The sequence below is a fragment of the Agelaius phoeniceus genome, chromosome 16, assembly GCF_051311805.1.
Source record: "Agelaius phoeniceus isolate bAgePho1 chromosome 16, bAgePho1.hap1, whole genome shotgun sequence".
NCBI classification, from domain to species: domain Eukaryota; kingdom Metazoa; phylum Chordata; class Aves; order Passeriformes; family Icteridae; genus Agelaius; species Agelaius phoeniceus.
In genome coordinates, this window is record NC_135280.1 from 7028010 (window position 1) to 7055992 (window position 27983).

Below are 27983 nucleotides of genomic sequence, written 5' to 3' on the forward strand. Positions count from 1 at the left end.
AAACAATCAGAATAGACATAATATCTCTACTTATGGCGAAAGGATTACCTGAACTAAGTGATGCTGCATGCCAATTCCTTCAATTTACTCAAACTTGATTTCATCGTTCAAATCTCGGATTCTACCTCTAAAAATAAAGCGCTTCTACTTTTTGCTGCTGCCGGGCAGCTCCGAACGAGCCAGAGGGGAGTGAACCGCTCGTGGTTCCGCGCTTCGAACAGGGCGCAATGGCCGGGGCACCGCGGAGCCCCCGGGCCCACCGGCCGGAGCTCTCGGCCTGCGAGCGGCTGCCGGGGGGGCTGAGCGGGACCGGGACCCCAGCAGGAATCGCGGTCCCGACCGGGCCCGGCCCTGGCTGAGGGAACGCCGGGCACGGCCCCCGGCTGAGGGAACACCGGGCACGGCCTCTACCTGAGGGAACGCCGGGCACGGCCCCCCGGCTGAGGGAACGCCGGGCACGGACCCCCGGCTGAGGGAACACGGGGCACAAGCTCCGGCTGAGGGAGCGCCGGGAACAGGCAGGCTCCGGCTGAGGGAACGCCGGGCACAGACTGGCTCCGGCTGAGGGAACGCCAGGCACAGGCAGGCTCCGGCTGAGGGAACGCCGGGCACAGGCAGGCTGCGGCTGAGGGAACGCCAGGCACAGGCAGGCTGCGGCTGAGGGAACGCCGGGCACAGACTGGCTCCGGCTGAGGGAACGCCGGGCACGGGCTCCCTCTCCCGCCGTTCCCGCGGCCGCCGTTGGGGGCGCTGCGGAGCGCCCGGGCCGGGAGCACTTCCCCGCTGCTGCTGCGCTTCCGGGGCGCGGAGGCGGAACCGCGGCCGGGCCGGGGCCGCTGGAAGCGCGGCGGGGCCGGTGCCGCGGCGGCCTCGGGCCGATCCCCGATGGTGTCTGGCGGCTGCTGGCCCCAGGCTCAGGATGGCGGCGGCGGGGGCGGCCGGCCAGGAGAAGCAGCTCGCTCCGACCCTTCTCAGTTTCTTCATCTACAACCCCAAGCTGGGGCCCAAAGAGGGAGAGGTACCGGGGGGATGTCGCGCCCGGGGATGCGCGGAAGGCGCGGCGGTCCCTCCGTCCCCGAGGCCGGGCCGCAGCGTGTGCGGGCTCGGCGCTGTCCCTGCGGAGCGGCCCTGGACAAAGGCCGTGGCAGCTGCGGCTTTCCCGGCCCGCGGCCGCCGTATCCCTACCCGGCACTGGGTACCCGCGGGGCCGGGGACGACTGCCGCTCCCATTGGGGTCTGTCACTGCCTCACACCGAAAAGAAACTGGAACAGAGGTGTTGTCAGCAGCCGGGCGAATGTTGTAGATGGGGAGCTGGACAGTCAGCAGCTGTTTTGTCGATGCTTTAACTTTGTCTAAAAATCTTTCTCGACGTAGCTACAATATAGTAGAAAGGTTACTATTTAACTTAGGTCCAGTCAAGTTACTGCTAGTGTTTATTCGCCATTGTGTCCCTTAGTAAGGAGAGTCAAGAAGCTCTAGTCTGTAACTTTAGGTAACAGCGTGCTGTGTGGTTCATGCTCAGCTTTCATAGTTTCTGAACAGAGCAAGTACTTACATCCAGAGCAGTGAGAGGCTGAGGAGGCTGAGCGTGCCCTCAGCACGTTCCCGGTGACTCCGGCCCGGGGGAAGCTGTTGTTCTGCTGGAGGATGAGGTGCGGCTCGGAGGGACCCCCAACGAGCTGGGGCCTGGGCCGGCAGGAACCTCTGGAGTCAGCAGAGCCCCGTGTGTGGGGTGGAATCATCTGGCTCACCGTGGCTGGTTGGGAGCAGCTCTGCAAAACAGGACCAGGGAGTCCGTGAACAACAGGTCCTACGTGAATCAGCAGTGAGCGCTGGTGGCTGTGGGAGGGAGGGTGGCTCAGCAGGTCCAGCCAAGCCAATGCTTCCCCTCTGGCCAGCACAGTGGGTGCTGTGCTCTTCCAGGGATTCCCAGAGTAGGAAAAATACTGGCAAACTGAAATAGCCTAGTGGAGAAGCCCTGAGTCAGTCAGGGGGTGCAGTCTGTGGTGTACCAGAGGAGCCTTTGATAACTGCATTTGTGCATTCTGGAGGAGAGACGATGTGGAAAGGGGGCAGAGGGCAGTCTCACCTGCCTGAAGGATGGTGGTAGATGATGGAGTTTGGTTCTTGAAGTGAAAGAATGAGGATGGATGGAGGGAAATTCTGATGAGATAGAAAAAAAATTCTTCAAGGTGAAGTGATCTAACATCAGAGGAGGGCTGGAAAGTTGTGGGATTCCCATCTCTGGAGGTATTGAACACATGACTGGACAAGGCCTGGAGCAATCTGAGCTGCCTTTGAAGCTTGTCATGCTTTGAGCTGGCTTTGAAGCTTGCCTTGCTTTGAACAGGCCCAGAAGTAACTGGGGCCTGTGATATCAATAGCCTTCAATTTACAAGGTCCTTCGGCATATCATGGGATGATTGACTGCCTAAGTGTGTTTAATATACCTTTTATCCATTATTACAGAAGCCCATTTTGGTACAAAATAAAATTCTGCCTAGGTTATTAAGGGATTAAAAAACAAGCAAACCATGAACTCAATATTCTTTGATTTTGTTAAAATGCATTTGCTTGGATTCTTTTTTCAAATTTTAGGAAGAAAAGAAGATTCTCTTCTATCATCCAAATGAAGTAGAAAAGAATGAAAAAATTAGAAATGTGGGGCTGTGTGAAGCTATAGTGCAGTTCACGAGGTAGGAATTCTGATTGCATGGGTGATTGTTTTGGCACAAGCACTGTATTTTAAATATCTCAGTTATATGTTTTCTTGTTGTGAGTGTGTATAAATACCTATATCTACTTATATGTTTTCTTTTCAGGACCTTTAGCCCAACAAAACCTGCAAAATCCCTACATACACAGAAGAATAGACAATTTTTCCATGAACCTGAAGAAAACTTCTGGATGGTCATGGTACTTATGCACGTGATATGCATGTTCCTAAACCACCATCCTGCAATGTTCTCAATGCATTCTGCATTGTCTAATACCAGCCTGCTCCACTTCCTAGGTTGTACGGAATCCCATCATAGAAAAACACAAGGATGGAAAGCCAGTCTATGAATATCAGGAGGAAGAATTGCTGGTAATTATGAACTTTCCTTTTTTTTTAATGAGTTATGTTGTATTTTTGAGAGTACTTCCATCCAGAAATATCTTACTTTAATTCTTCTTGAACTGCTGTCAAATTCATTTCATATCTATCTATACCTATCTTCATAAATGGAAAAATGGCAAAGTACTTTTCAGTAAAGTTTAAAGAAGAGCACAAGATAGAGAATTATCCAGAGAACAGTTCAAGATGATTCAATAAACACTGGTGAAATATACAGCTGTGAGACTTTTAGCCTGGAGTAGGTGAATATTTCTTAGGATCTGTTTGTTTAATTAAGTTCTTAAATCTGTGTATTTTTATTAGGTGCCAGTATACATGTCATTACTTTCTTAAGACTGCTAGTAATATTTACTAGTAATCTGGAAAACCAAAAAAGCTCATAGCTATGATTGGATTTCTTGTCCAAGCTGCAGAATCAATATGTCTGTTCAGTTGTATACAGGAAGGGTATTTGGCAGGGTGGGAGAGCTGGTTGGTTATCCTGCCCCTGTTCATTGCAGTGTGCATTACTTTTGTTCCTCTCTGTGTCCTAAGAAAAGGATTGGAGTCCTAGGGGCTCTATTTTGCCAGATAAAATAGCCTTTTTTTGATCTGGGTTAAGATCTCAGCCCCATAAAACCTGCTCTAGTGTCCCACATTGTTCAGCCTTTGATTTGGATGAAGAGAGCCATCAGAAAGAGGATCATTTTCACTGACCACTGGCCTCAGGGAAGGGCACTGTTTGTAACTGGAATCCTTGGCATGAGTTCTGAAGGTGCTTTTGGTACTAAATGTGATGGGGGAAGGGACTCCCTTTATTGAAATCATACTTTATAAGCACAGAGATATTTCTAGATGCTGACTGACAATGCCATTGAACTTTTCAGAGCTTGATTTCTCCGATTTGTGTCTTTGCTGGCTCTTTGAAAACACATGCTATGTCTCACTCAGCCAAAATTCTTATAATTCTGCCTCTGCTCCTACTGATGTGCTGCTCTCTCTCCTGCAGGACAAGGTTTATAGCTCAGTCCTCCAGCAGTGCTACAGCATGTACAAGGTAGGGTTAACACTGGGGGCCCAAGGCCTTCTACAAGACAAGAGCATGAGATACTTCAACCACACATAAATTCTTGCCTCTGCTGCCATTTATACCTGGACTCTGCAAATCTAAATGTTTTTTCATTAAAGAAGGGATACTTTTGGATTGATTTGGAGTATGTTAAGAATTGGGAGTTGTGTTGTAATCTATATTCATAACCAAGTTACAAGAAATTACTGTAAATGATTAACCAATTAACTGATTTTTTTTCTCTTTAAACTGTTAGCTTTTCAATGGCACATTCCTGAGAGCCATGGAAGATGGGGGGGTGAAAGTGCTAAAGGAGAGACTAGAGAAATTCTTCCATCGGGTAAGACCTCATTTTTCATGCACATACTGTGATTCTGCACTGGAAATAAAACACAAAAAAAGAAAAAGTGGCAGCAATGTCACTATAAAACACAGGCAGTGGAAAAGATGTAGAGTCAACACAAAGTATGTGGTTACTCACTTTGTCAAATACTTCCTGCTTTTTCTGACAGAGTGGGTTCTTTAAGTGGAGCTGAACCACAAGTGTGGTTATGACTTGATGGAACAGCTTAACTGTTGGATCTTCTTTCTGATGGAATTGTGTTCCTTCTTTCAAAGTTCTGCTTTAATGCTTGAATTGGTTACTGTGATAACAGTTTGTACAGACCTATTGGAGTGACTGTTGGGAATTCATTGAGGTTAGAAGGAATTTGGGGAGGTCATCCAGTTCAGCCTCCTACTCAAAGCAGGGTACCACTGAATTTAAACTCTCCTGCCCAGTGCTTTGGGTGGTTGAGACCTGAAAACATCCAGGGGTGGAGATTCCACAACCTGCATGCTTAAAGTCCTTTAGTACTGTGAAATAGTGAATAGATGAATTTTTTAAGTTCTGCCCCCTACTCCACCCCCTCTGTGGAATTAGTAGCCAATCCTAGGAAGGCTTCAGGAAATATTGCATGCATTATAAGTGGTCTTCAGACTGTCATTTCATAGCTAATGTTTTAGTGAAAGGATGAAAGGCAAAACCTATTTTTCACATAAAGTAACTGACTGAGTAGTCTCATCTGGCAGAATTTTGAGTTCCTACATGAAAAGTTTCATCACACTTGAAAAGTGCCTGCCCCCATTTTTCTTGTTTGCAAGCAAGGAAACAGGACTGCTGTCAGCAGTTTGTGCTTTTGTGGTATTGAGATCTCTGATAATGATGGAGTGTAGACACTATGCAATGGTGTTTAAAATTTTGTTCTTTTAGCAGATTTTTAGAATGGCACAATGCGACAGTGTAAACAAAAGTACAGGCTTTTCTTGGGGATTTGGGGAGGGTCTCGCTTGTTTTTTGTGAGACTTGTGGTAGACTCCAGAATAAACACCACTGGCACAAGGAGTACCATGATGAGCCTGTGTGTGCTGCTGTCCAGACTAAATTAAAAGTAGACCTTTGCAAAAAAGAAAGTAATAAATTTTTATTGCTAAAACAGAGAGGCTCACAAGCTGTGACAGAGATCTGTCACCCTGTTGGTCTGTGTTTCTTGTGGGCATTCAGTAATGTGAAGTGACTGTAGAGGGAGCCATTGGATAAAGCATCTTCCACAGACCACTTGTCAGAGCATTTGAAATCTCGTGCTAAAGGTTACAGTCTATCAAGAAAGTGAATAATGGAAATTATTTATTCCATTACACATTGAAAGCATCTGTTCCTATTTCTACAACTGAATCTAAATTAAATATCAGTAAGATAGGCTTTGCTTGCTTATTCTCTCAAAAGATCTTCAACTTTCCTTGAAAGCTGTTTTCATAATGATTAAATAAAAGCAAAGTGATGCCTGGAATCACATTCATGCACTCCCACATAGAATCACAGAGTGGTTTGGGTAGGAAGGTACCCTAAAGGTCATCTAGGCCAGCCCCTGCTATGAGCAGACATCTTCAACTAGATCAGATTACTCAGAGCTTTGTCCAGCCTGGCTGTGAATGTTTCAGGGGATGGGGCAGTCACCACCTCTCTGGGCAAGCTGTGCCAGTGTGTGAGCACCCTCACTGTAAAAAACTTTCTCATGTCCAACCTAAATTGAGCTTCCTTCAGTCCAAAACTCTTGTAAAAAGTCTGTCCCCACATGAACGAGTGTGTCAGACAAGTAGCACTGGAAGGAATTTTTTTTCTTTGATTTTTAGTCCACATTGTTGGAGATGAGACTCAAATTTGTCCTTTAAATCTACCCCTTGGCAGTTTTCTGAATTCTAAAAGCCAACTGTCGTTGTTCTCTCAGTACTTGCAGACGCTGCACTTACAGTCTTGTGATCTGCTGGATGTGTTTTGTGGAATCAGCTTCTTTCCACTGGATAAAATGACTTACTTGAAAATTCAGTCATTTATTAACAGGATGGAAGAAAGCCTGAACATAGTCAAGTACACTGCATTTCTCTACAATGACCAGCTTATCTGGTAGGTACCTCAATAATTCTTTTGTGTTTCTTCAATTTCTAATCCTATGAGTAAATGCCATAATAGAGAGGCTTTTAAATGAGTGACAGAGTTGGATGAAAATGAGAAAACATGAGCCAGGCTACCCTCAGTAAGAAAGGCATTGGTCTGAGCTAATTAGAGGAAAATGTGTGATCTGAACTGCAGCACAAACATAATTTGCTTCTTTTTCCCCACAATGTTCTAGGAGTGGACTGGAGCAAGATGACATGAGAATTTTGTACAAATATCTCACGACATCTCTGTTTCCAAGGCACATGGAGCCTGAGGTAGCTGGGCTGGGAGTTTTGAGGGGCAAGGTAGTTGGGTGGTTTTGGTGTTTTCTTCCTGTTTACCTGTACTAAAGGCTAAAATACCAAAGAGAAATCTCTCCTCTCTCTGGCTCTAAGCTGGTTTTTCCTGTATGTTTTTTTCCCCTCAGTTAGCAGGAAGAGATTCTCCAATACGTGCTGAAATGCCAGGAAATCTCCAGCACTATGGAAGGTAGGTCTTGCTTTACTGTCACCATCTACTGCTTCTTCCCCCCTGGGCAAAGCATTTGGGAGGAGTGTGTGTGTTTTGAGTACACATTCCACACACAGTTCATTCCAGAGGGTCACACAATCATTGCTGCAAATGTAAAACCTGACCCTTGGAAAAAAGAGAAAATGCTTCATTAACATTACTGCAGATTTATGTTTCTTCCCATTGTTCTTAATGTATGACAAACATGGGAATTGTTCCAGTCATTTCTTTTCAGTCAAAGGTGTAGTTTAATCTAGGATTTATCTCTCTGTTCTTCCTCTGGACTCTGCATGTCAGTGAGGAATTCTGTACTTAAGCAAGTGGGCAACATTATTTTGCATAATTGTGGGTTTGGACATCCTTAATCATGAGAACTCCTAATTGCAAGTTTGGAGAACATTTTTTAAATTCAAGAAACTGAAATACAAGTATTCATCACATCTGACTTGTTGAATTATTTTCTAGGTTTCTTACTGGACCTTTAAATCTTAATGATCCAGAAACAAAATGCCGTTTCCCCAAAATATTTGTTAACACTGATGACACTTATGAAGAGCTTCACTTAATTGTGTATAAGGTATTACAGCTTCCTCTGCAATTACTCCTCAGAATTAGGAATCTCCATGCAGTGAAGGTGACAATGATGTGAAGTACTTAGGAATTGTATAGAAAGGTGCATTAATAAGAGACAGAAAACTGGCATTTCTAGAAACAAGCTTTAAAGCCTGAATTCTCTTCTCCCCTCTCTGTACCCTGACGAAACAAACAATTATTTTGTTTTATTCAAACAAAATACCAGCCTTCAGTTGCTTTAAGTGATTTCATGCCTTGCTTTATATGGGATTAATCAATTAAAAATAAATAAATTTGTTCTTACATTAAATGGGAGTTTCTTGCAGATATCTTTGTATAAAATGCATTTTACCAAGTTTTATCTTTCCCCTACAACCTTAACAGTTAACTGAATTTTAAATCATAGCTGAATTTTAAAATCATAGCTACCTGTGTTGTGCAGAACTGCCAAAAGGTTATCCTATTGAAGTGTTACCTTTAAAAAAGATTTTCAAATCTCTTCTTACCTGTGTTTGACCTCTCTGAAGTATTGTCATTTATTTGAGTTAGTGAAAGTAATCTGTTATAAATGGCTTTTTGTTTTGTTCCAGGCAATGAGTGCAGCTGTCTGCTTTATGATTGATGGTAAGTACCTATTAGCATCAATTATTTGCCAAGACTTTTATATGTAAAATACTTTGACATGCAGCTTGTTTTACTCTTGAAAAATACTTATATTAATTTTTTATTTGAGTCTCTTTTTCATGAGTGCTTTTTCAGTCTTTTATCTTTGTTCCAGTGGTTCAAGTAACTCATTTTACACAATAAAATGACTAAATACTGCTTCAGTTAGCCATATTCAAATTTACCCCTGAGGTTTTAATTGTGGGAGAAATTTGTCCTTGGACTCTCACTGATGTTTAAAGAAATCAACTGCAGAAACTTTACCTTCAGCTGTGGGAAGAGAATCTCACCTCTGCCTTTTCTCTGCCTGACACAGCTTCAATTCCACCCACCCTGGAGTTTTGCAGAAAACTGGACAGCATTGTGGGGCCTCAGCTCACGGTGTTGGCATCAGACATATGTGAACAATACAACATCAACAAGAGAATATCAGGGTTTGTACCACACTTCTTTTCCTCAGTAGTTGGTGAAAAGTTAGATTAAATGAACTGCTTAAATAATGAGCCCAAATTTTGAAAGCGTTAAGGGTGTACTTCAAGCAATGCTTGTCTACTTTTCTGCATCTTAAGTGTTTATAAAGTGCATGTTATTGCATATTTGGGTCTCCCTGAAGGAACAATAGGTGTTACTAATTTAGGAACACATGTTTATTGTCTGGCTGAAATGGGAATTTTACTGAGTAAGTTACTTGGTTGCAGTGGAAGCTTTACTGTTGAGGACTTTTCCAGAATTACTGCTTCTTGAAGTGCTGCCACGTATAGTAGGTGAGGGGAAAAAAGGTCTTTTATTTTTCTATTTTGCAGGACTGAGGTACCTGAGGGTACTAAGCTACTTGAGGGGCAAAAAACAGTCAAAAGAAAAAGAATGCTAATGCTTTAGAAAATATCCTTCACTTAGAACTACAGCTGACTTGCAATAAAATTGCATTTATTTTTTGATAGATCTGTTAGTTAGGAAGCAGGAGCAATAACCCATATGGCAATGTAAAAGTAATTCAATCAAAGATAGATGTGTGAGTGGACTCAGTCAGTGGTACCATCCCAAATCAGCAAAATCGCACAGGATAGAATAGGGTGTGCTTGAAATTGTGCCAGTCTACTAAATCATTAAACTTGGGGTTTTTAGATGTCATCTGGGACTGGCTTTGGCAGCTTTAACTCTTTGAAATTTTAATGCCATGGTGTCCTGAAAACATGATACAGTTCCTTGGCACTAATGCATGTGGGTGACAGAGAGCAGGGGTATCTGGTGGTTTGCTAAGGTGAGCGGTGTCATCACAGTATCTTCTGCTTCTAAATAATCCATTGCCTCAAGTACCACTTGCTGCAGCCAGTTTTTGGTCAGTCTGAGTGTGTTGTGACTTCTACAAAAAATTACAGCTCTAGGTTTTTAATATTAACTTTGTAAAAAGGAAATAGAGGAAGACTGCCAAGGCAGGGGTTTGAAAATAGTCTCTTGCTTGGCCCACACAAATGATGTGGGGGGAAATCTAATTGCCTGGATCAAGAAAGAGTTTGTTCTCTTGGTTGTAACAAATAACAAAAACATGAATAGAAGATGACTTATTGCTCAAATTAAAGACCCAGGATCCATTCAAATCAGCTTTGACTGGCATAAGGGAGAGCAGCAGGAACAAAATGGGGCCAGGAAAAAACAGCTCATTAGAAAAATGCAAATTAATTACTATTCTGAAGTGGGGCAAGGCCTTCAGACTCCCCTGTGTGTGTTTACTGGCAGCCTGAGTGGCAGAAGGGAAAATACTGGCTGGTTCTGCAGGCTTGGTTGTCTTCTGTTTTTTTAAACTGTGTTAAAATGAATTCCAGTCCCACAGGTCTCTTCAGTGTGGAGATAAGTCCAGGCTGTGTAAGTTAGCTTTGCACTGGCTCACTACCCAGTCTCTGGAAAGCCTCTGCTTTTAGAGCATGTTGGTATTCACAAGTCCCATATTTTTTTTTTTTAATCTTCCTAGAGCTGAGAAGGAACCTCAATTTAAGTTTATCTATTTCAATCACATGAACCTGGCAGAGAAAAGTACCATTCACATGAGGAAAACACCCAGTGTATCACTTGCATCTGTTCACCCTGACCTCATGAAGATTCTCGGTGACATCAACAGTGACTTCTCCAGGTAATGCTTGACTGTTAAATAGTCTGTAACTCCTACTGTCAAGCAGATTTCTTTTCTTTGCAAAGGAGTGGCCCTTTCCAGTCTTTTTGTTGATGGCTGGCTATTCATATTTGGTATTTTGTGCTGGTTAGAAGTAGTCCATCTTAAAAAAAAAAAAAACCAAAAAACAAAAAACCAAACAAAAAATTAAGAGGGGCCAGGGGCTCTATCAAAGAGAATATCCCATTTATTGGAGGCTTTAGAGTAGTCATAGAAAATGGGATGGGAAGCACAAGAGTCTGTCTAATCTGGGAAAGCAGTGCAAAGGACAGGGACACCTGCTTCTGCTTGTGTCATACCTGCCCTGACACAGCTGACACAGCTGGTGGCTTCTAGAGCTGAGACAAAGGATGAAATGCAACCCTTGCAGTTACTGCAGCCCTGCTGATAGAGAAGGTAAGTGCCTTTAGCCAGTGGGTATCATCCTGCAAGGTGGGAGAGCCCCTCTGTCACTACAGAAGTTAGGAAAGAACATGACAATGCTGAATGATTGGGATGCCCCTAATCTAATTAGCAACAAGCTGTTTTCCCACTATGCTTAAGGACAAGGTTTCCATTTTTCTCTAAATGAAGAAAGTGCGTTTCACCATATTATGGAAGTACTGGGTTGGTGACAGCTTTATAGAGGACATCCAGTTGTTCAGCATAGTTTAGGTCTAGGTTTACCAGTTCTGTGAAAGCTTAGTATCACCAACCCAGCTCCAGCTTTCAGTGTTTGGTCCCTGTGCAGCAAATCCTCATCCTGTCAAGTGTGTCCTTACCAGAAAGGAGCAGATGTGTTTTCCTCAGTGTTTTCACTGCAGTGTTTGGCTAATGAAAAAATTACTGATTGACACATTTGGGCATGTCCTGAGCAGCCATTTCTGAAGCCTTTGACCTGGACTGAATGCTGGCCAAAAACTGCTGTTTTCTTTGATACTGTACTATTCTGACATTGAGCTGTCCTAACAATTACTGATAAAGTTGTTGAAGATGATCTTGCTGCCACCTTCTTTATTTTTTAAAACTTCTTTCAGAGTTGATGAAGACGAGGAAATTATTGTGAAGGCAATGAGCGATTACTGGGTAGTTGGGAAAAAGTCTGACCAGCGAGAACTATATGTTATTTTGAATCAAAAAAATGTAAATCTGATTGAAGTTAATGGTAAGGATTGCTTCTTATTACCTTGAAATACAGTTATTCCTAAAATGTGTGTCCCTAGAGAAGTAATACAACCCATCTCATGAGAAATCCAGAGAGGGACTGATCTTTGATGGAGCTGGTGAGTTTGCCTAAGGTTTTAGTCTGCCTCCTACCAGCTGTGAAAGGACTGCATAAATATTCAGCAGGCATTCTTAATTATTAATCAGTCATTCTTCCTCCTTCAGATAATAGAGAACAACACTGTGAGCTTAGTTTAGGCATAATTTAAAAAGTTATTACAGATGAGAGATGAATATATTTACATCTATTTGTCAGTGATGCAGGGTTAGTTACTTACACATTGTGGCTGTCCTGTCAGTGATCCTCATCCATTGCTGTCTTGTTTCTAATGTGGCTTTGAGAATGATTTACTAGGACTAAGAGTGAGAATTAACATCAAGATGCAATAAGCTTATACATTGCTATTTGTCTAAAACTCTGTTTGAGTCTTGCAGCAATGCTAGGGCTCTCCATTCTAACAGGAGGCAATGTGCTAGTTTAGACAATGGGAAAGAATTCATTCATTCATTCATCCAGGTAAAGCAACATTTAAAAATGTTGCTAGCAGCATTTTAAAAAGAGGAATGAGCTGTGTAACTTGGCAATCTCTCTGTAACTGTCTTTCAGCATCAAACCTACCACAGAGAAACAGTGAGGGAGGGTTTCTGTGCCTGATAAACCTAGGAAGTTTATCAGTCTACCAAATAATACAAAGCAAAAGTTTTGCAGACTTGATTTACTGTAACAGAATCTCCTAATTCCTCCTTTCTCAGAAAAGGGCTTGTAATATACTTCCCTTAACTCTATGTTAAGCCAAGTCTGCTGCTGTTGCAGTGTTGGATGAGAGGCCCATCATTTACACTTCAACCACTTTCAGACAGTGGGAAACATCAGACTTGACTTTCTCCTACTGAAGAGAGAGTAATATTAAATGTGTTTCTACATTAGAAACTCTTAGGGCTTTTTCTGTTTGAGTTTTATTATGTTCTCCATGACAATCCCCAGGGTTTTTCTTCAGGAGCTTTCTGTAAAATACAATACTGATGGGGTTTTTTTGTTTGTTTTTTTTTAACAGAAGAAGTGAAGAAACTTTGTGCAACACAGTTTAATAATATTTTCTTCTTGGATTGATCTGCAAAGGGCTGATTTATTGAAGCTGTCAATGTCAGGCACTTGTTCAACTTGAGAAGTTATTAGTCATATTATTGACTGGAATAATGACAATAGTAAAGCAATACTTGCTTTGTAAGAATCAAAATTTCTACTAAAATCTGTAAACTCTGACCATAAAATTTTTAAATTTTAAAAATGTTTATGTCCAAACTAATTAAAAACCAGTCTGAACTCATCTGTACCATTCCATTCTGATATGTTATGTGAATATTTTGCTGAAAAATAAAACTAATAATTGTTACACTTTAGAAGCATCTGTGTTCATTTGCATTGTGTAACTTCTGCTAGTTTACCCAAACTCTGGTGTAAAAGGCTGCTCCCTCTGAAACCAGCATACAGTTGAGCCATTCTTACAGCTTCCTACAAGTGTGGGTCTTCTGGGGTTGTTTTGGTTTGGTTTTGGTTTTTTTTTCCTTTATTTGAAGAGTACTTGCTTGAAGCTTCAGCAGTTCCCAGCAGAGGATTTATTTCTTTTTCTTTTTGTCAGCAGTTGCCTTGGTACCTGTGGGTGCTGCCTTGGATTCACTGCCTCGTGAGCCTCTTTTTGTTGGTGAGGGTTCTCTCCTGGAGGCCTCTTTTTTCAGCTGGAGGCTTCTCCAGGACAGGAGTGTCTCCCAAGATGATGAGGCTCGTTCCCTGAGCCTGACACTCTCCTGTAATGCAGCTGCTTCTTGCTTTCTTGCCTCTTCTTCTTCTTCTTTTTCAGCAATAAGTCTGCATGAACAAAATTTGAATTTAAGGTACTGTAAGAGAAGGGAGACAGGTTTCCTCTGGCTAAACAACTCCAGCTCTAGTCAGAGTATGAGCAGCATAAACTGCCACAGTGTAGAGGAGCAGAAAGTCCCTAATTACCCCCTCAAGTCCAAATATGTCTTAACTGCCTTTGCACAGAGCAAGAACCAAGTGCCAGGAAATACCAGAGCCATGTTTGGAACCTGAAAGCAGCCTGTAGTTGTTACTCCAGCCAGTAGCAGAAAGCACATGAGGTACATTCTGTGTGTTACTAATGAAACCTGTGGGAGTTTGTTTTCCAGCTACAGTAAGCTATATTACTTTCTTGAACACACCTCTCATTTTCAGTAATTTTGCTAGTGGAAAATAAAGGATAACAGTACTGTCAGACAAGATTCAACACTCACCTTTCCAGCTCCTCAGCCTGGATCTTTCTCAGCTCAGCTAATTCAGCATCCTGTTCTTTTTTTTCTTTTATTTTATCTCTCAGCACTATTTCACGCTCAAAAGCAGGGAACAACTTAGTTGTGAAAAAGATTTCCACCTGACACATCCGGAAACTACACAGCTCCTTTTGTTCATCTTTATCTTCTTTTGCTTCATCTGCAGGATGTAAATTAAACATGTTTATTTAGCAGGGCACTTCTATTTCAAATGTGCTTTGGACTACAATATTTCAGCTCTGACACTGCAAAGGGAAGGTCTGGCTTCTTCTGCATGGTAGAGAGGATGAAAGGTGTGAGACACCTGGAACTGAATGGGGGTGGCTTCAGTGACCTGGCCCTGGGAATGGCACAAAAAGACAATTAATTAACTCTTCTCTTTAATCCTGTGCTAAGAGTCTTCTGCAGTAACCTGATGACAGTTCAGTATCTGTGCCTCCTGTGCACGGGGGAAGGGATGAACAAACATGACCACCTGAAAGGACAGAGGGTGTGCCAGTGTCCCTTGTCATGTCAGGGAACAGGCCAGGCCCAGCTGATGGCCCTGAATGGTTTCCCAGACGTGTAACATTTCACCCATCAGATTTCAGCAAAAGAGCTGATGACTACATGAAGATCCTTGTCTGCCTCTGTCCTTGGATTTGAGTTCTGTAGCAGCAGAAAACATTTAACAAACACAAAAACCAACCCAGATGAGATCTGCTAATCAGCTGGAAGGAAGATGGTACAGAAAACTACAACCCTCATCAAAGTGCTCTTACTGAACATCTCTCCTGCCTGAATGTTGGCCTGTCCTAACATAAGGCATCTTATCCCAGCCAGTGGGGGCATGCCACTAATAATAATTCTTATTTTAAGGTGAAGCAGCAGGACATTACAGTGGCAGTAATACATTTTATTTGTCCAAGACACTCTGCAGACAGGCTGGCAGCTTGAGCTTCTCATAGAGTAAATACAGATTACAGCTTAGAGATGCCCTGCAAATAAAATGTAGCATTTTAAAATTGGGGAAACTTAGTAAGTCAGTACTTAAATGTCTTATTTAATTATGAAGTTTTATTTTATTTTAAAAAATATTTTAAATTTTAAAAAATCTACCTCCAGAATTAATGCTCATTTACTGCCCTCTTGTGACAAGCTGAAATCTGCCTATACAAATAAAACTTCACAATTCAAGAGCTACAAGAGATTTGTGTGTGTGTGCTAAGTCCTAAAACAGTAGGATTGTTTTACCTATCAATTCCTTTTCTGGACAGGAATCTTGTTCTTCTTTTACATCCTTGTTGGGCAATGACACATCATCTTTGCTTTCTCCAGGAGTTATGGGAAATGACAGAAGAGTTTCTGATATTGCAAAGAAAGAAAATTAAAATTACTCATCCTTTAATCCTGAGCATGAAATTCCAAGTTTGATCTTCAGCACAAACAAATACAGGTTGTCATCTGCCCTGAAAGTCAGACCTGTGGTTAAAATACTTCTGAAATGATGAAAGGTTTGTTTCTAATGAAGGCACAATGCAGAGTTCAAGCTCCTGTTTCCATGCCCACATGAGTGGGACAGAACAGGATAAAGATTTAAAAATATTTTTAAGGAAAAAGTGATAGCTTTTAATTAAAAAGCATAGAAAATTTAGAGATTCCAACTTGCCCAGCCATCTGTGTACAGCAGGCATGGAAAGCTAAACATAAACTTTGTCATAATTGCCAAACTGAATGGAGCTGCCCTCTGTGACTGCAATACATCACCTGTTTCCATGATCAGCTCCTGTTTAATTGTTTTGAAAGCTGCAGGAAAAGTGAATCTCCTCAAGCCACTTGATAGTTTTATGGTCACTTTATACAGTACTCACCCAGTAGAGAAGGTTGAGGAGCAAGCTCTGTGTCTTCACCTGGTCTCGGTGGCTGGCAAGAAGTTTTATATTCAGTTACTGAATGTCTGGGCCTGTGTTCAAATCCCAAAGTGAAATCCCAAGTCCCTTTGAGTCATGCAAATTCCCATCTCCAAAGCATTCTGCCAGCCAAATGCATCCTGCAATCATGCTGATCTCAAGATATTTCTATTGCAGGAGTGTTGCACCTTTTCAAGTATTTCCAGGTAACCTTCACCTTCCATACCAGCCAGGCCAGCAGGATTATCCTATTTCAGAGCTAGGGAAAGACAGCACTACAGAAAATGAAAGCTCCTGTTCTTTGTCCTGTTCCTCAGTTCTTACATGTTGCTCTACATGCTGTTCATTTTTGTTCATCTGCTCCTGAGTGCAGAGCTCAGCTGCCTCAGAAATGTCATCAGTTATGTCTGTACCAATTACACTTCTGCTGCACTAATGAAATGTAACACAAGAAAAATTTTAGCCTCAGAACATTTAAATTAAGATTTTTTTTCTTTTTTTTTTTTTACTATTTTAACTGGACCACTTCACTGTGCAGCTGTGTCACTGCTTGCAGTGATGCTGCAAGGGAATGGGTGCATAGGGTGGGTACAACTGGCTAAAGAATGGGAAGTGGTGGTGTACAGTGGCACTACTGGCTCACAGAGGCTGTGAAATTATGCTTGTGAATACTCCTTGAATTAATAAAAATACTTTCATCTGGTGCATAATTCCAAATAATAAATCTAATTCATGCCTTCAACTACTCTGTATATACAAATTGTACCAGTGTCACAGGCAGCATCTCACAACCTACAAAATCCTTATTCTGAAGTTTAGTAAAGAGAAAAAGAGGACAGCTCAACTGTGGGCAAACAGCAAGGCTTGCTACATACAGCAGCTGGCATAAAAATGCCATTTTTCCAGGCCAATTTTAGACATTCAGCTTAATGCAGAAGAGACATATCTTTCACCAGCCAACCAATCTGTCAGTTCCCCTTCAGAAGTACTCTATGTGTGCTTACACTTATCTAGGAAAATGTGCAAATATATTAAAACTGTCTACACTGATGTTAAAATTGAAGGTACCAACAAACAGAAAAAGCAGAAGGACCCAATCAAGTATTTGTTTATGCAAAAAGGGGAAATTGGTTTCCATGGTCAGGAAACAACATTTCAGGGCCTGACTTCACTCTCTCAGTGGACACATAACAACATTGAACAGGTCTGCATCAGCTTTACCTGGGATGGAGAATGTTCTGTGAGAGACACAGCTGAGGTGTCCTTGGAGAGCTCCTTGATTTCAAAGCTACTTCTTTTCTTATTATCTTGAGCTTCTTTCTTCAGGATCATATCCTCAGTAACATACACCAATGCACATTCAAGAAGAGATTCAAAAAATTCCAGAAAAATCATCTAGAGTAAAACAAAGGCAGTGGTAAATGAGTTAATTTTTACAAAATCTCTTCATTAACAGGCCTATGTACCCGAGCAAGCAAAGAACTCAGAAGTGGTAGTGAAGTCCCCCTGGTTTCATTTATCTAGTCCAACATCCCTTTTTCTGAAGAAAAACTGAAAAGAAACAAAGCTCAAAAAAATCAGGAGAGGATATGATGTGTTACACTTCATACAAGTCATATTGAGCTGAAGCACTGCACTGATTTTTGCTGTATCTGGAGCTATGAGATATTTCTCTAACAAGTAACTCACAACTACAGCTGTTACCTAAAACATCATATTTTAATTGCATGGGATGCTGCCAGAAACCTTGGGTGAGTTTATAATGGATTCCTTAGTAAGACTTCCACTGTGTGTTCAGTTTATCAGGTCCTGTTTAACACAAATTCAGTTATGTCATTTAGAAGAGACTGTTGCTAAGTAAGAGTTCATTCTTGAAGGGTGAAAACCCTCTGTACTAGGCCAGTTCTGAGGCAGCACAAGAGCCACTGAGGTGGCAGCACCTCACATGTCACTAATCAGGTTTCTTGCATCACCAGATTTTCAAGATCAGTGGGTTCACATCTTAATTACTGATCCACCTTAGCAGCCTCAGTGCAGTGCTTAATCCACATTGTCAGGCAGCTCCCCAGGGACAGAACTGTCACTACCAGCCCTCCACTGGAAAGGGGATTTATTTCCCTGCATGGATTATGGCACTCCTAAGGACCTTTCTGAATGGTCAAGTATGCTGAGACTGTGCTAAGATGAGGTACTTAAGAAAAACACAGAAGTACATGAACTAAACTAAAAGATAGAGTCAGAACAAAGGACGACAAATAGGGGCTTAAGTTTTACTCTGTTTTTTTTAACAAAATAATTCCTTTTCCTCCTGCTCCAGCAGGTAGGACAGCATTCACAGCAGTTCTTAAAAGCAATTTTAATTGTTCCTGTAGCAATGAACTGTATTTTATTTTCCATACACACCTCCAGCTCCAGGTTGACACCATAAATACCAGGTACAGAGGCACCAACTTTGACAAATATTTCCAGAACTCTTGGAGCAGTTAATTGTTCACTGAGAAGTTTAAAATCCTGGGTAAGGATAAATATCACATGTTAACAGCACTTAAAGCATGCCCCACATGGCCCTAATCCACCTCCCTTTCAAGCCTTTGCCAAAATTTCTAGATTTCAAAGGATACTTCCACTTTTGTAATTAACAGCAGAAATTCTAGTCCCATTGAAGCCAATGGGAATTTTCCCTAGACAGCAAAAGCAGTGTTACAAAAGAGCCTGAGAAAGTTCATACACAAAAATACAAAAAAATTACAGTTTTGCCATCCAATCTTTTCTTCATGAAAATGCTCAGATTTATAAAGTGAAGCACCCAAACCCTAGGCATGTCAGGGGGAATTGTTCTCTACCTTCATAGTAATCTTGATCTGTCCCCAAATTACTGAATTTTAGTAAAGAATCTCATGCTCTTTTTGTAGTAAATCCATTATTGAAATGGTTTATGGTGTTATTTCAGTAGCTGTCAGTCTTTGAGTTCTAACAATAGGACATGTTCATATTTACATTTTATAGAGGGGGCAGAGGGAGACACAGTGGGGATCAGAAAAAATATATATATTCCCTTAAACACATTTGTCTAGGATTTGATAAGAGTAAAAAATTAAATTCAAATCTTAAAAAAGTGCATAAATAACAGTAGAACAACTATTCCTTTACTGCTCCTTGGACAGTTGGCACAAATCACCTCACTCCCACCTTTTCAACTGAGCAGAAGCCACAGGGACTATTTCAAAAGGCTCATATAAACTGAACAAAGAAAGCACATCTAATCACACAGAACAAAACAAAATTAGATTATTACATCCAGCATCCAGAGGAATTGCCTCAGCTTCACTGTGGAGTCAAATGGAGGTCTGGGACATGGTCTACAAAAATCTTCATATATTTCCCAGCATTTCTCAAGGTAGTTCATGGCAAAAGATGAGAATTCTCCACCAGAATATAAGATACCTTTCAAAATTAATTGGGAAAAAATAACATTAAGAATAAAACTGCAATGGATGTGATACTAATTAATGAATTCTGCAGAGAAGAAATAGCATTGCTTACCTTGGACACAACAGGCAGAGGGCAGAACATTCCTGGACATCATTTCTAAGAAACACTTCTGCAGATGAGGAACTTCATCTCTACAGGTGAAACAAAAACACTCTTGTCTGGGAAGATTCCAACCGATTACACTGAAATAAATTTCACTAAAAGATGGAACTTACTTGCACTTTTCATGATAGATGTGAAATGCCAGGTGAACAAGGTAGCATACAAATGTTCTGAACAGTAATATATCACTTAGATCATGTATGTCCTTAGGTGATTGATCACCTGAAAAATGTTTAGAAAAACAAATTCCTACTGTTCTCATGTACATTCAAATGCTTATAGGCATATTGATTTGTCAGCCCTTCTTATCCTCTCCATCTGCACCCATCACAGTGTAACAACACTCCCAGAAGACTCACACCAGATAATGCAGCACTTCCAAACAAATTTCAAGGGAGAACTGTCCACCTGTAGCTGCATCTTGGCCAATTCTCTTTCTAGAACTGCATCCACTCAGCATGTACAGAAATAAAAGGGGATTCAAAGTTGGAGTTAAACCCTTCACATACTAAGGACAGGGCAGGTCTAAAGGGATTTGATTGATTAACTGGCTCTATGGAGGACAAAAAAATACTACATGCAAACCAAAGTTAAGAACACTGAAAAAAATTAAATTTGTTTCTCCTACTTCTCTCTCAAAATTCTTTCCCCTCTCTCTTAAATAGTAATGGCAAGACCAGGGGTGAATACATATTTTGAACAGATGGATCTTCAGTGCAATTTTTTATGTCGTATTTTAGTTTTGTATTTTCTCGCCTAAGGACCAGAGAAGTGTAAATTGATCCACTGAGATCTCACAGGCACAGACAGAGGTACTGACTCAGGACCACAGCTCCCAGAGCTGAGCTGCCAGGAGAATTTGCCTCTCCAAGTCCCCACACCTTACCCTGCACACCAGGAGTACAAACCTCTCAACAGTCGATCTATTTCAGCGAGAGTTACGGAGCAGAGATGAAAATTGCAGTCCTTCAGAAACCTCCAAAACTGCAGCATAGTCATGCTGCAAGTGCTGTCAGAAGAAGCACAGCCCAAGGTACTGTAGAAGTAGTAGGCTTTTCTCAATTTTGAAATGTGCCTCAACACAGCCAGTTCTATCTAAATAAAGCAGGATATGTTTTCAGCATCATCTCAAAGCAAGAAGAGACCAGTTTGTATTGATTCTGTAACTGGGCAGATAATTATTTGACCTTGTAACTTTGCATATCCCTGGCTAAGAGTTCACAAAAGCATCACTCAAAAGTAATGCTTCAACTCAGAGGGATTTGGTGACTGATAAAAACAAATCATCCTCTGTCAGCAGACAAACCTCAGAGTAGCTAAAGCTGGTTGTTCTGTGCCCTTCCAGATAGGTTAACATATTTTTAATTGGCCTTTTTTAGTGGAAGCTCAGAAGAGGCAATACTGTCTATTCATTCTTTTTGCTTTTCTGTTTTCACAAGTTTCAGATTTTCAAATAATTGTTTAATGGAAAGCGTTACTTTAACACAAATAAAGCAGAAATAAAATAGCATGAAACACAATACAGGGGAAAACTGAAAGTATCAAACAGTAGACTTATACTTTCTGTGACTCGTTCTCTCTGTCTTCCCTTGGGAAGAAGGCAAGCAGTGATGACACATCCAAATCAATATCTGATCCCAGGACTGAAATCTTTCCTACGGCAGTAACGACTGCGGTCCTTTCTAGCAAACAAATAAAATGAGTTAGAACAAACTAAAACAAAGCTCAATATACACACACAGGAAAACAAAATGTGTATTATTCCTTCTTATATTACTGACTTGGAACAATAGATTCCTTCACAGGAAGAAGTAGAGATTGCACAACCAACAGCAGAACAACTGAAGAGCAATTCTATCAAATCAGCCCCTAACCAAAAGGAAATGCAGACATTAAAAAAGCTGTGAAACTTTCACACAACAGCTCCATTCATTACAAGATGTGGTGTGGATGTGCCACTTCACTCCATGTCACTCACAGAAACACAGCATGGAAGCAAAAGCCATAACTCCCTTTTCTACCTAAATTCTTTGAGGAAATATGTCTGGTCCTTGAGTATGTACAAACAATTTCATATTGTACTAAAATGGAACAACAAAATGTGAACTAAGTAAAATTTGTTTTGTTAAGCTGCTCACTAGTGCCAAGATGCCTTCTTGGGCTGGTGGCTCTCAGCTTCTTGGCTTTCACAGCAGACCCTTGACGAGCAGGTCTTTCCACAGGACGATCATTTTCAAACTCTCCTTCAAAGCAAACACCATGCTTGGAGACAAAGATGCCCTGCAGACAGATTAATTATAATATAAATATAAAACAAGGATTTATCAAAACCCCAAACCACTAATTCTCTCAGTCAAATTTCCTTTTCAGAATCTTGGCTAAAATGCAATATATGAAATAAAACAGAGCAAAATAATTTTTCCTACTGTCTTTTATAATGCATTTTGTCACCCATTAAATAGGTACACTGTTGGGATAAAGGACTGACTATACATCTGTTTGACTTTGAAAAGTATATCCCCCCCCATATAGAAATATTTGTTTGTACTCCTTAGATGCATATGTGGCACTCCACACTGAAAAAACAAAGTTTTTTCAAAAGTTTGTTTTATGAGAGGTTTTAAGAACTTCTCTGTGCAAGGACAGGTTGAAATCCATTAGCTCATACTGCAAGTGTGAAATTCTGACCAATCACTGCAAAACTCCAGATGCACCTATTGAACTGAAAATCTCCACAGTGAAATAAATGTCTTTGTATACTCAAAATAAATCTAATCACAGAGTCAGCCTGTGTCCTTGGAAGGACTCCAGCTGCTTTCAGTGGACTCTCTGCCCTTTGGGTGGGGATTCCATCCACACTGCAAACTGAATGAAGTTTGCTGTACAGAAATCTAGAGATTTCTCATACAGAGCAGGACAGTTTGCTCTGCTGCTGTCTGTAGTTCTGCCAATACTCACCTTGCCATGCTTCTTATTATGTGCCCACTCTCCACTGTACATTGTTCCATCAGAATAAAGGAATGTCCCATGTCCATGGCGCTCCCCTTTCACAAAATTCCCCGCATACTCATTCCATAGAGAATACTTCGACATTTCCATTCTCTTCAAAAACCACGTGTGCATGCCAGAACCATGCTGAAAAAAAAATGGGTGCTTAAAAAACAGATCCAGACTTTGGCAATTCTCTGAAATAAATCCCTCAGCTGATGGCTGCAGCACTTCAAAGCAGGGACAGAAGGAGATCCTACAAAGGTGCATGGGAGAAGCACCCAGAGGATGCACTGCATCAACACATCCTTGAGCAAGCTCTACCAGGGACTCCTAAATTTTAAGCAGAGTGAAAAGACAGAACAAGTAACTCACCTTCTTTTTGAAACAGAATAATAAATGGAAGGAACTGAAAGTGCCACAAAGTTGTCTCCCATCATAAAACTTTTCCAAGAGGGAGCAGTGTGGTCTGGTATTTTACAGGTGACAGAGAAATAAACTGCCACATAAACCTACTGCTGAAGTCATAGCTCAAGCTGTCACAAACACTTCTTTAACTTTTTTTTAATTGAAAAATGTTTATATTTTCCACTAGGGAATGAAATCTTGATTTTATAAGACTAAATCAAAATCCTTTAACAATTTGAATATTGCTTACATAAGAATCAATTTACAATAAAGAACATGTTTTTGTTATCTCAACTGGCAAAAATCATACAAAGTTCCTTTGATATTGCACAAAACTCCCTATTTAGCTTTCCTATAGAGTAGTGGACAGATGCTGAACTGAAGAAGGGTTTCTGGGGAAGGAGTTAATACCTGCAGGCCACACTGCCACTCTCCTTCGTACTCTTGCTTATCTTTCAGCCATATCATTTTTCCATGCCCATGGCGTAGATTTTTCTTCCACTGACCAAAATACGTATTTCCAGATCTGTAGCTGCAAAAAACCAATAAAAGTTAATTCATACTAAATTCTGTGCTGATCTTATGGAAGGTTTATGTGAAACCTCATTGCTAATAAATTTATAATTTATTAAGGCTAAATATAAGCATTAAATTGAAAATTGACTCACTGTGACATGGACACAGAGATTTTATTGTAGCCACTGTTTACCTCCTATTTTTAATTTAGAAATCACTCAAAGTATTAACCAGCTCTTTTTCCCAAAAAGTCTTTGCCATAGCTATTAACAATATTTGTTTATATATAATTCTACAGATAAGTCATTTATTCATAAGGCAGCTTTATCTGCTCAAATCAACCAAGTGTGTTTGTTTTTCAATACTGAATTGGGGTTTACCAAAGCTGATTTGGGACTTTGTCTTAAGCTATTCCTTTGTGTGAATGGTCAGTAGAAATATTGCACATAAAAATAAACTTCTAAAGGTCTGTCTTGTTATCATAAAGCACTTTGTACAGTTTTTATTCCACTGCAGAAGGTACACACTACTATGAAATTACAGCATTTGTACCACTTTAAACAACACAAGAACCTGCAACATAATACACAAAAATAAGAAATGTTTAGGGTAAGAAGAAGTGTTATCATATTTACCGTCTGAATCCCCATCCTTCCCTGACATTGTTTACCCAATCACCTGCATACCAGGAGGTCTGCTCCTGATCATAATAAATTGTACCCTGAAACACAGAGCACAGTCAGTTTAAATACCTAAATATTCATCTACCTGTATAAAACACCACATACAAATAATATGATGCTTGTATTCATGTGCTAATACTTGGGGTCACTTTGACTCACTGTACTGAAAGCAACTGAAGGCATAGAATTAAATAAAGAAAGCAAACTCTTTTGATTAATATTAGGTGAGACCTTAGAAAACACCAAATGTTCAAAAGAAAAATCCTATTACATTACATCAAAGTCTACTGGTTTTTCAAATCTCTTGGAAACACTTTAAGAGAGCTAACCCTGGCATCTTAATTACAGTACACAGTCTGAGGTGGATGAGTTTTCTGACCCATTCAGTCTTTTACTTCCAACAGTATGGCTGCAGCATTAACTGTATTCACAACCTCAGAAAAGCTCCCTAGAAAAACAAATCTCTACACAGCATAAGACCACACAACAGAACAGTAACACTTGCTGTTCCTGAAGGAGCCCATGCTCTCATTCAGTTCTTACTGACCTTTCCATGTCTTTTGCCATTGCACCAAAAACCAGTGTAAAAAATTGGATGAGTACCACTCCTGAAAATTCCATATCCATGCCTAAGTCCATCTTGGATTGATCCTTCATAAACAGTGCCATCATTCCAGGTATAACGGCCACAATGCGTTGGCACATTCTTAACAAATGTTCCCTGAAAGATTAAATTACAACATTAAAATCCAAGACTCTGTTTCCCAACCTTCTGGGGCAAGTCAGGCTTGTGACTGAAATCACTGCCACAGCTCTGCAATTGCCACCTCCACTGTACCAATTACTGCAACCGACCCACCTTCCCTCAATTTGCACATCTAAGTGGGTGCAACTGTGTTCAGCTATAACTTAAACTGTACTTTACCTCATACTTGACTCCATCAGCCCATGTGTAAGTCCCTTCTCCATTCATACGCCCTTCAGAAAACAGACCCTTCAAAATGAAGAGAATAGCAGCATTTGCACATTTACCCCAGCTGAAGCCTACAGTGACTGTAAGATTTTAAAAGAATGACACGTTAACTCCCCTCCAACTACTAGTTTCAAATCAGGAGTTTTAATGTCAGAAACTAAACAGAGTTTTCAATGCTTCTCAGTGCTCTTGAGAGAGAGCTTACTCTGCTACTTTTTTAAAAAATTTATACACTCACCTTGTATGTATTTCCTCCCTCAAAACATATAAATCCTTCACCCTCATAGAATTCATCAACTTGTTCACCTTCATAGCTACAAAGAAAACAAACTAAAGATGAAGATTTCAAGTCACTGCCAACAGATCTAAATCACATAAATGATCATAAATGACCTTTGATTTACCATGGTCTACACACAGGTCAGCTGATGCATCTTGTGTAGAATAATGAACAACAAGAAAATTTTCAATTTTTTGAAACTTCCTTGTAACATTCCACATAGTTATTGTGTTGCCTCAGACCCACATTTCCTTCAATTAAGAAAAAACCCCACATTGGTAGTATTTTCTACCTTACAGTCAGGCATGCTGGTATATAACACCATACACATAAACACCATATTGAAATACAAAAGGATTTCATTAACATTGCCATTCACCTGCTTTCTCAGTTTAGGACATTCTGAAGAGACATGAGCAGCTTTAAGCATTAAAAGGCAGCAACAACTAACATTACATGATATATTTTCCTTCAGCAGTTATCTGCATACTTTAACAAAGCTTCACTGAAGGTGAACAAGCTAAAAGAATGAGGGTTTTGGCAGGCAGAGAGCACCAGCAGCACTCTAGGATGCAAGGCAGCAGAATTCCACAGGTACATCTCCTAAGGTGCCACTGCTACTAGGTCTGAATAACCCTGATTCTCTCCTTCAAATCAGTGTTAGTATGACACTGGCTACAGCAGAGATCTGAAATGAGAGCTCTTGACTTCACTGCTGTATGTGTAACAAGCTTACCTTTCAATAATCACTTGAGCAAGAACAGGCTCTTCATGGAATGGGGTAACAGGAGGGGCTGGTGGTTCCTCTACCTCTGGCTCTTCATCTGGTGCCTCTGGAATTGCTGGAGTTTCTTCGCCCAGTGAGTCACTCCGCAGATCTCCCAGCGTTGTTAAGCTGCTATCAGTTGGGGTACCCAGAGATTCTTCTGACTTCTCAACAGCTGTCTTCTTACCATCTTTCTTGGCATCTTTCTTCTTGGCATCTTTCTTCTTGCCTTTTATCATAGCTACTGAATTGTCTCAGTGTGTACTTCCCTTATTAAAAAAGAAAATTTATTTCTGTCTAATGTACATATTTTTAACCTATAAACTAGTTAAAAATCCCAAAACACAGACAACTACCAAAAAAAAAAAAAAAAACAACCCAAAACCAAAAAAAAAAAAACCAACCCAAAAAAACCCCAAACCCCAGGATTTCTGTGATTCTTATAAATGCATGTATTAAAAGTCATCTCTGTAACAGCAATTTCTCAAGCCAGTGGTGGCAGCTTGTGGCAGGCAGGCCATAGGGTTAACAGGGAGCAATGTCTGTGAATTACCTCCACGTCTTCCATCAAAACCACTGTGATGGAAATGTTATCAGTAGACTTACTTTTGCCACACCGAGATCTCCATCTTTACCCAATTTTTAGCTATTAGATTTAATTACATTGAAAAGCTGAAAGCCATTTCTCAACGATATGCACTAGGAAAGTTGTGGGAAGTTACACTTGCACTACTTTATTGATTTAATTTGCTTCCAAGTTATGAGTTGCAGACTGAACCACAGCACAGCATAACCACCAAATCTTGTAGTTATTTTGCCAGTTGAGAGCTACCTGAAGGTCACAGGACTGCCTGCACAGCTGCAGTCCTACCACAGCCGGGTATCAGCGCTTGGTTGTGCAAGAACCTGCGAGTGCCACAGTGGTGAGGCCTGGCAGGGACAGCCTCAACCGGCACCGGCACCCGAGCGGGGAACGGCGGGGTCGGGCCGGGGCTGAGCCCTTACCGAGCCCGGTCTGAAGGGCAGCGGGACCTGGCCGGTGCCGAGCCCTTACCGAGCCCTGGCTGAGGGGCAGCGGGACCTGGCCGGTGCCGAGCCCTTACCGAGCCCTGGCTGAGGGGCAGCGGGACCTGGCCGGTGCCGAGCCCTTACCGAGCCCGGTCTGAGGGGCAGCGGGACCTGGCCGGTGCCGGGCCCTCTCTCCCGCGCAGGCGCAGTGCGGCGGCGCTGCCGTAGCCATAACAACGCGGCCGCCGCGGGCCCGGGCCCGGCCGGGCTGGCTCCGCACCGGCGGAGCGGGGCTGCGGAACCTCGGCTCCACACGGACACGGACGATTTGCTGAAGGTTCCCGGCCACACTGTGCGGGTACCACGGGCACGGCTCTGCCACGTCGCTCGGAGAAGCGGCGCGGACTGCAGGAACAGCAGCAGCATCATGGCCACAGCTGCGTCAGCGGCAAATGGAGCGTGAAGGGAACATAATACATAAACACAGATTTCTTGGGTCAAATCTTGGTCCTACAGAACTGGAAGAGCGTAGCTACCTGTTTTAATGGTTTCTGATTCAAAAAGATCATTTTCTACCGGTTTTGATTGTACTGAGATAGAATTTGGACTGACCTGACTGGCAGTGCCTGTTGAGACAGCTTTTTTCCCGTTCATTATCAGAAAAAGAATCCCTGTTCTTGAAAAACAAGTTTGGAACTTGCTAATTAAAAGTAATGATGCCAGACTTATAACTATTCAAGCCTTAAACACGGGTAACAGAAAATTAATCATTAAATGCAATATTAAAGCTC

The 27983-nt window shown here is 41.4% G+C and overlaps 2 protein-coding genes across 6 annotated transcripts; one reads left to right on the forward strand and one right to left on the reverse strand.

Annotated features, from left to right (window-relative positions):
• The first annotated feature begins 777 nt into the window (after positions 1 to 777).
• On the forward strand, positions 778 to 13163 carry CCZ1 (CCZ1 vacuolar protein trafficking and biogenesis associated). Its single transcript, XM_054643692.2, has 15 exons — positions 778 to 1018; positions 2600 to 2697; positions 2824 to 2917; positions 3015 to 3089; positions 4108 to 4155; positions 4424 to 4507; positions 6435 to 6610; positions 6837 to 6918; positions 7071 to 7132; positions 7619 to 7730; positions 8317 to 8350; positions 8706 to 8823; positions 10359 to 10517; positions 11573 to 11700; positions 12815 to 13163. The coding sequence occupies exons 1-15, from the start codon at positions 920 to 922 to the stop codon at positions 12868 to 12870; spliced, it is 1425 nt and encodes a 474-aa protein (XP_054499667.1). The 5' UTR covers positions 778 to 919; the 3' UTR covers positions 12871 to 13163.
• Positions 12867 to 27956, reverse strand: LOC129127216 (radial spoke head 10 homolog B-like). Of its 5 annotated transcripts, none has more exons than XM_077187025.1 (20): positions 27337 to 27956; positions 26155 to 26453; positions 25377 to 25452; positions 25091 to 25159; positions 24713 to 24886; positions 24118 to 24203; positions 23378 to 23498; positions 22529 to 22705; positions 21709 to 21850; positions 21131 to 21252; positions 20479 to 20665; positions 19684 to 19792; positions 19520 to 19599; positions 19272 to 19420; positions 18380 to 18487; positions 17198 to 17371; positions 15938 to 15989; positions 15321 to 15431; positions 14052 to 14247; positions 12867 to 13626 (listed from the first exon to the last, which is right to left on the reverse strand). In XM_077187025.1, the coding sequence occupies exons 2-20, from the start codon at positions 26421 to 26423 to the stop codon at positions 13377 to 13379; spliced, it is 2652 nt and encodes an 883-aa protein (XP_077043140.1). In that variant the 5' UTR covers positions 26424 to 26453; positions 27337 to 27956; the 3' UTR covers positions 12867 to 13376. The 5 variants fall into 5 exon arrangements, with proteins under 5 accessions (XP_077043140.1, XP_077043141.1, XP_077043139.1 ...); XM_077187026.1 differs by having other exon boundaries at positions 27288 to 27421; XM_077187024.1 differs by having other exon boundaries at positions 27239 to 27374.
• Between the last annotated feature and the right edge of the window lie 27 nt (positions 27957 to 27983).

Coding starts and splice junctions, on each gene's coding strand:
- CCZ1 (XM_054643692.2), top strand. CDS start 920: ATGGCGGCGGCGGGGGCGGCCGGCCAGGAGAAGCAGCTCGCTCCGACC. Junction 4,508..6,434: donor TAGAGAAATTCTTCCATCGG/GTAAGACCTCAT, acceptor TTGTTCTCTCAG/TACTTGCAGACGCTGCACTT. Junction 7,731..8,316: donor TTCACTTAATTGTGTATAAG/GTATTACAGCTT, acceptor GTTTTGTTCCAG/GCAATGAGTGCAGCTGTCTG.
- LOC129127216 (XM_077187025.1), bottom strand. CDS start 26,423: ATGATAAAAGGCAAGAAGAAAGATGCCAAGAAGAAAGATGCCAAGAAA. Junction 25,160..25,376: donor AGGGAGGAAATACATACAAG/GTGAGTGTATAA, acceptor TTCATTTTGAAG/GGTCTGTTTTCTGAAGGGCG. Junction 15,990..17,197: donor CAGAACATTCTCCATCCCAG/GTAAAGCTGATG, acceptor ACTTCTTGCCAG/CCACCGAGACCAGGTGAAGA.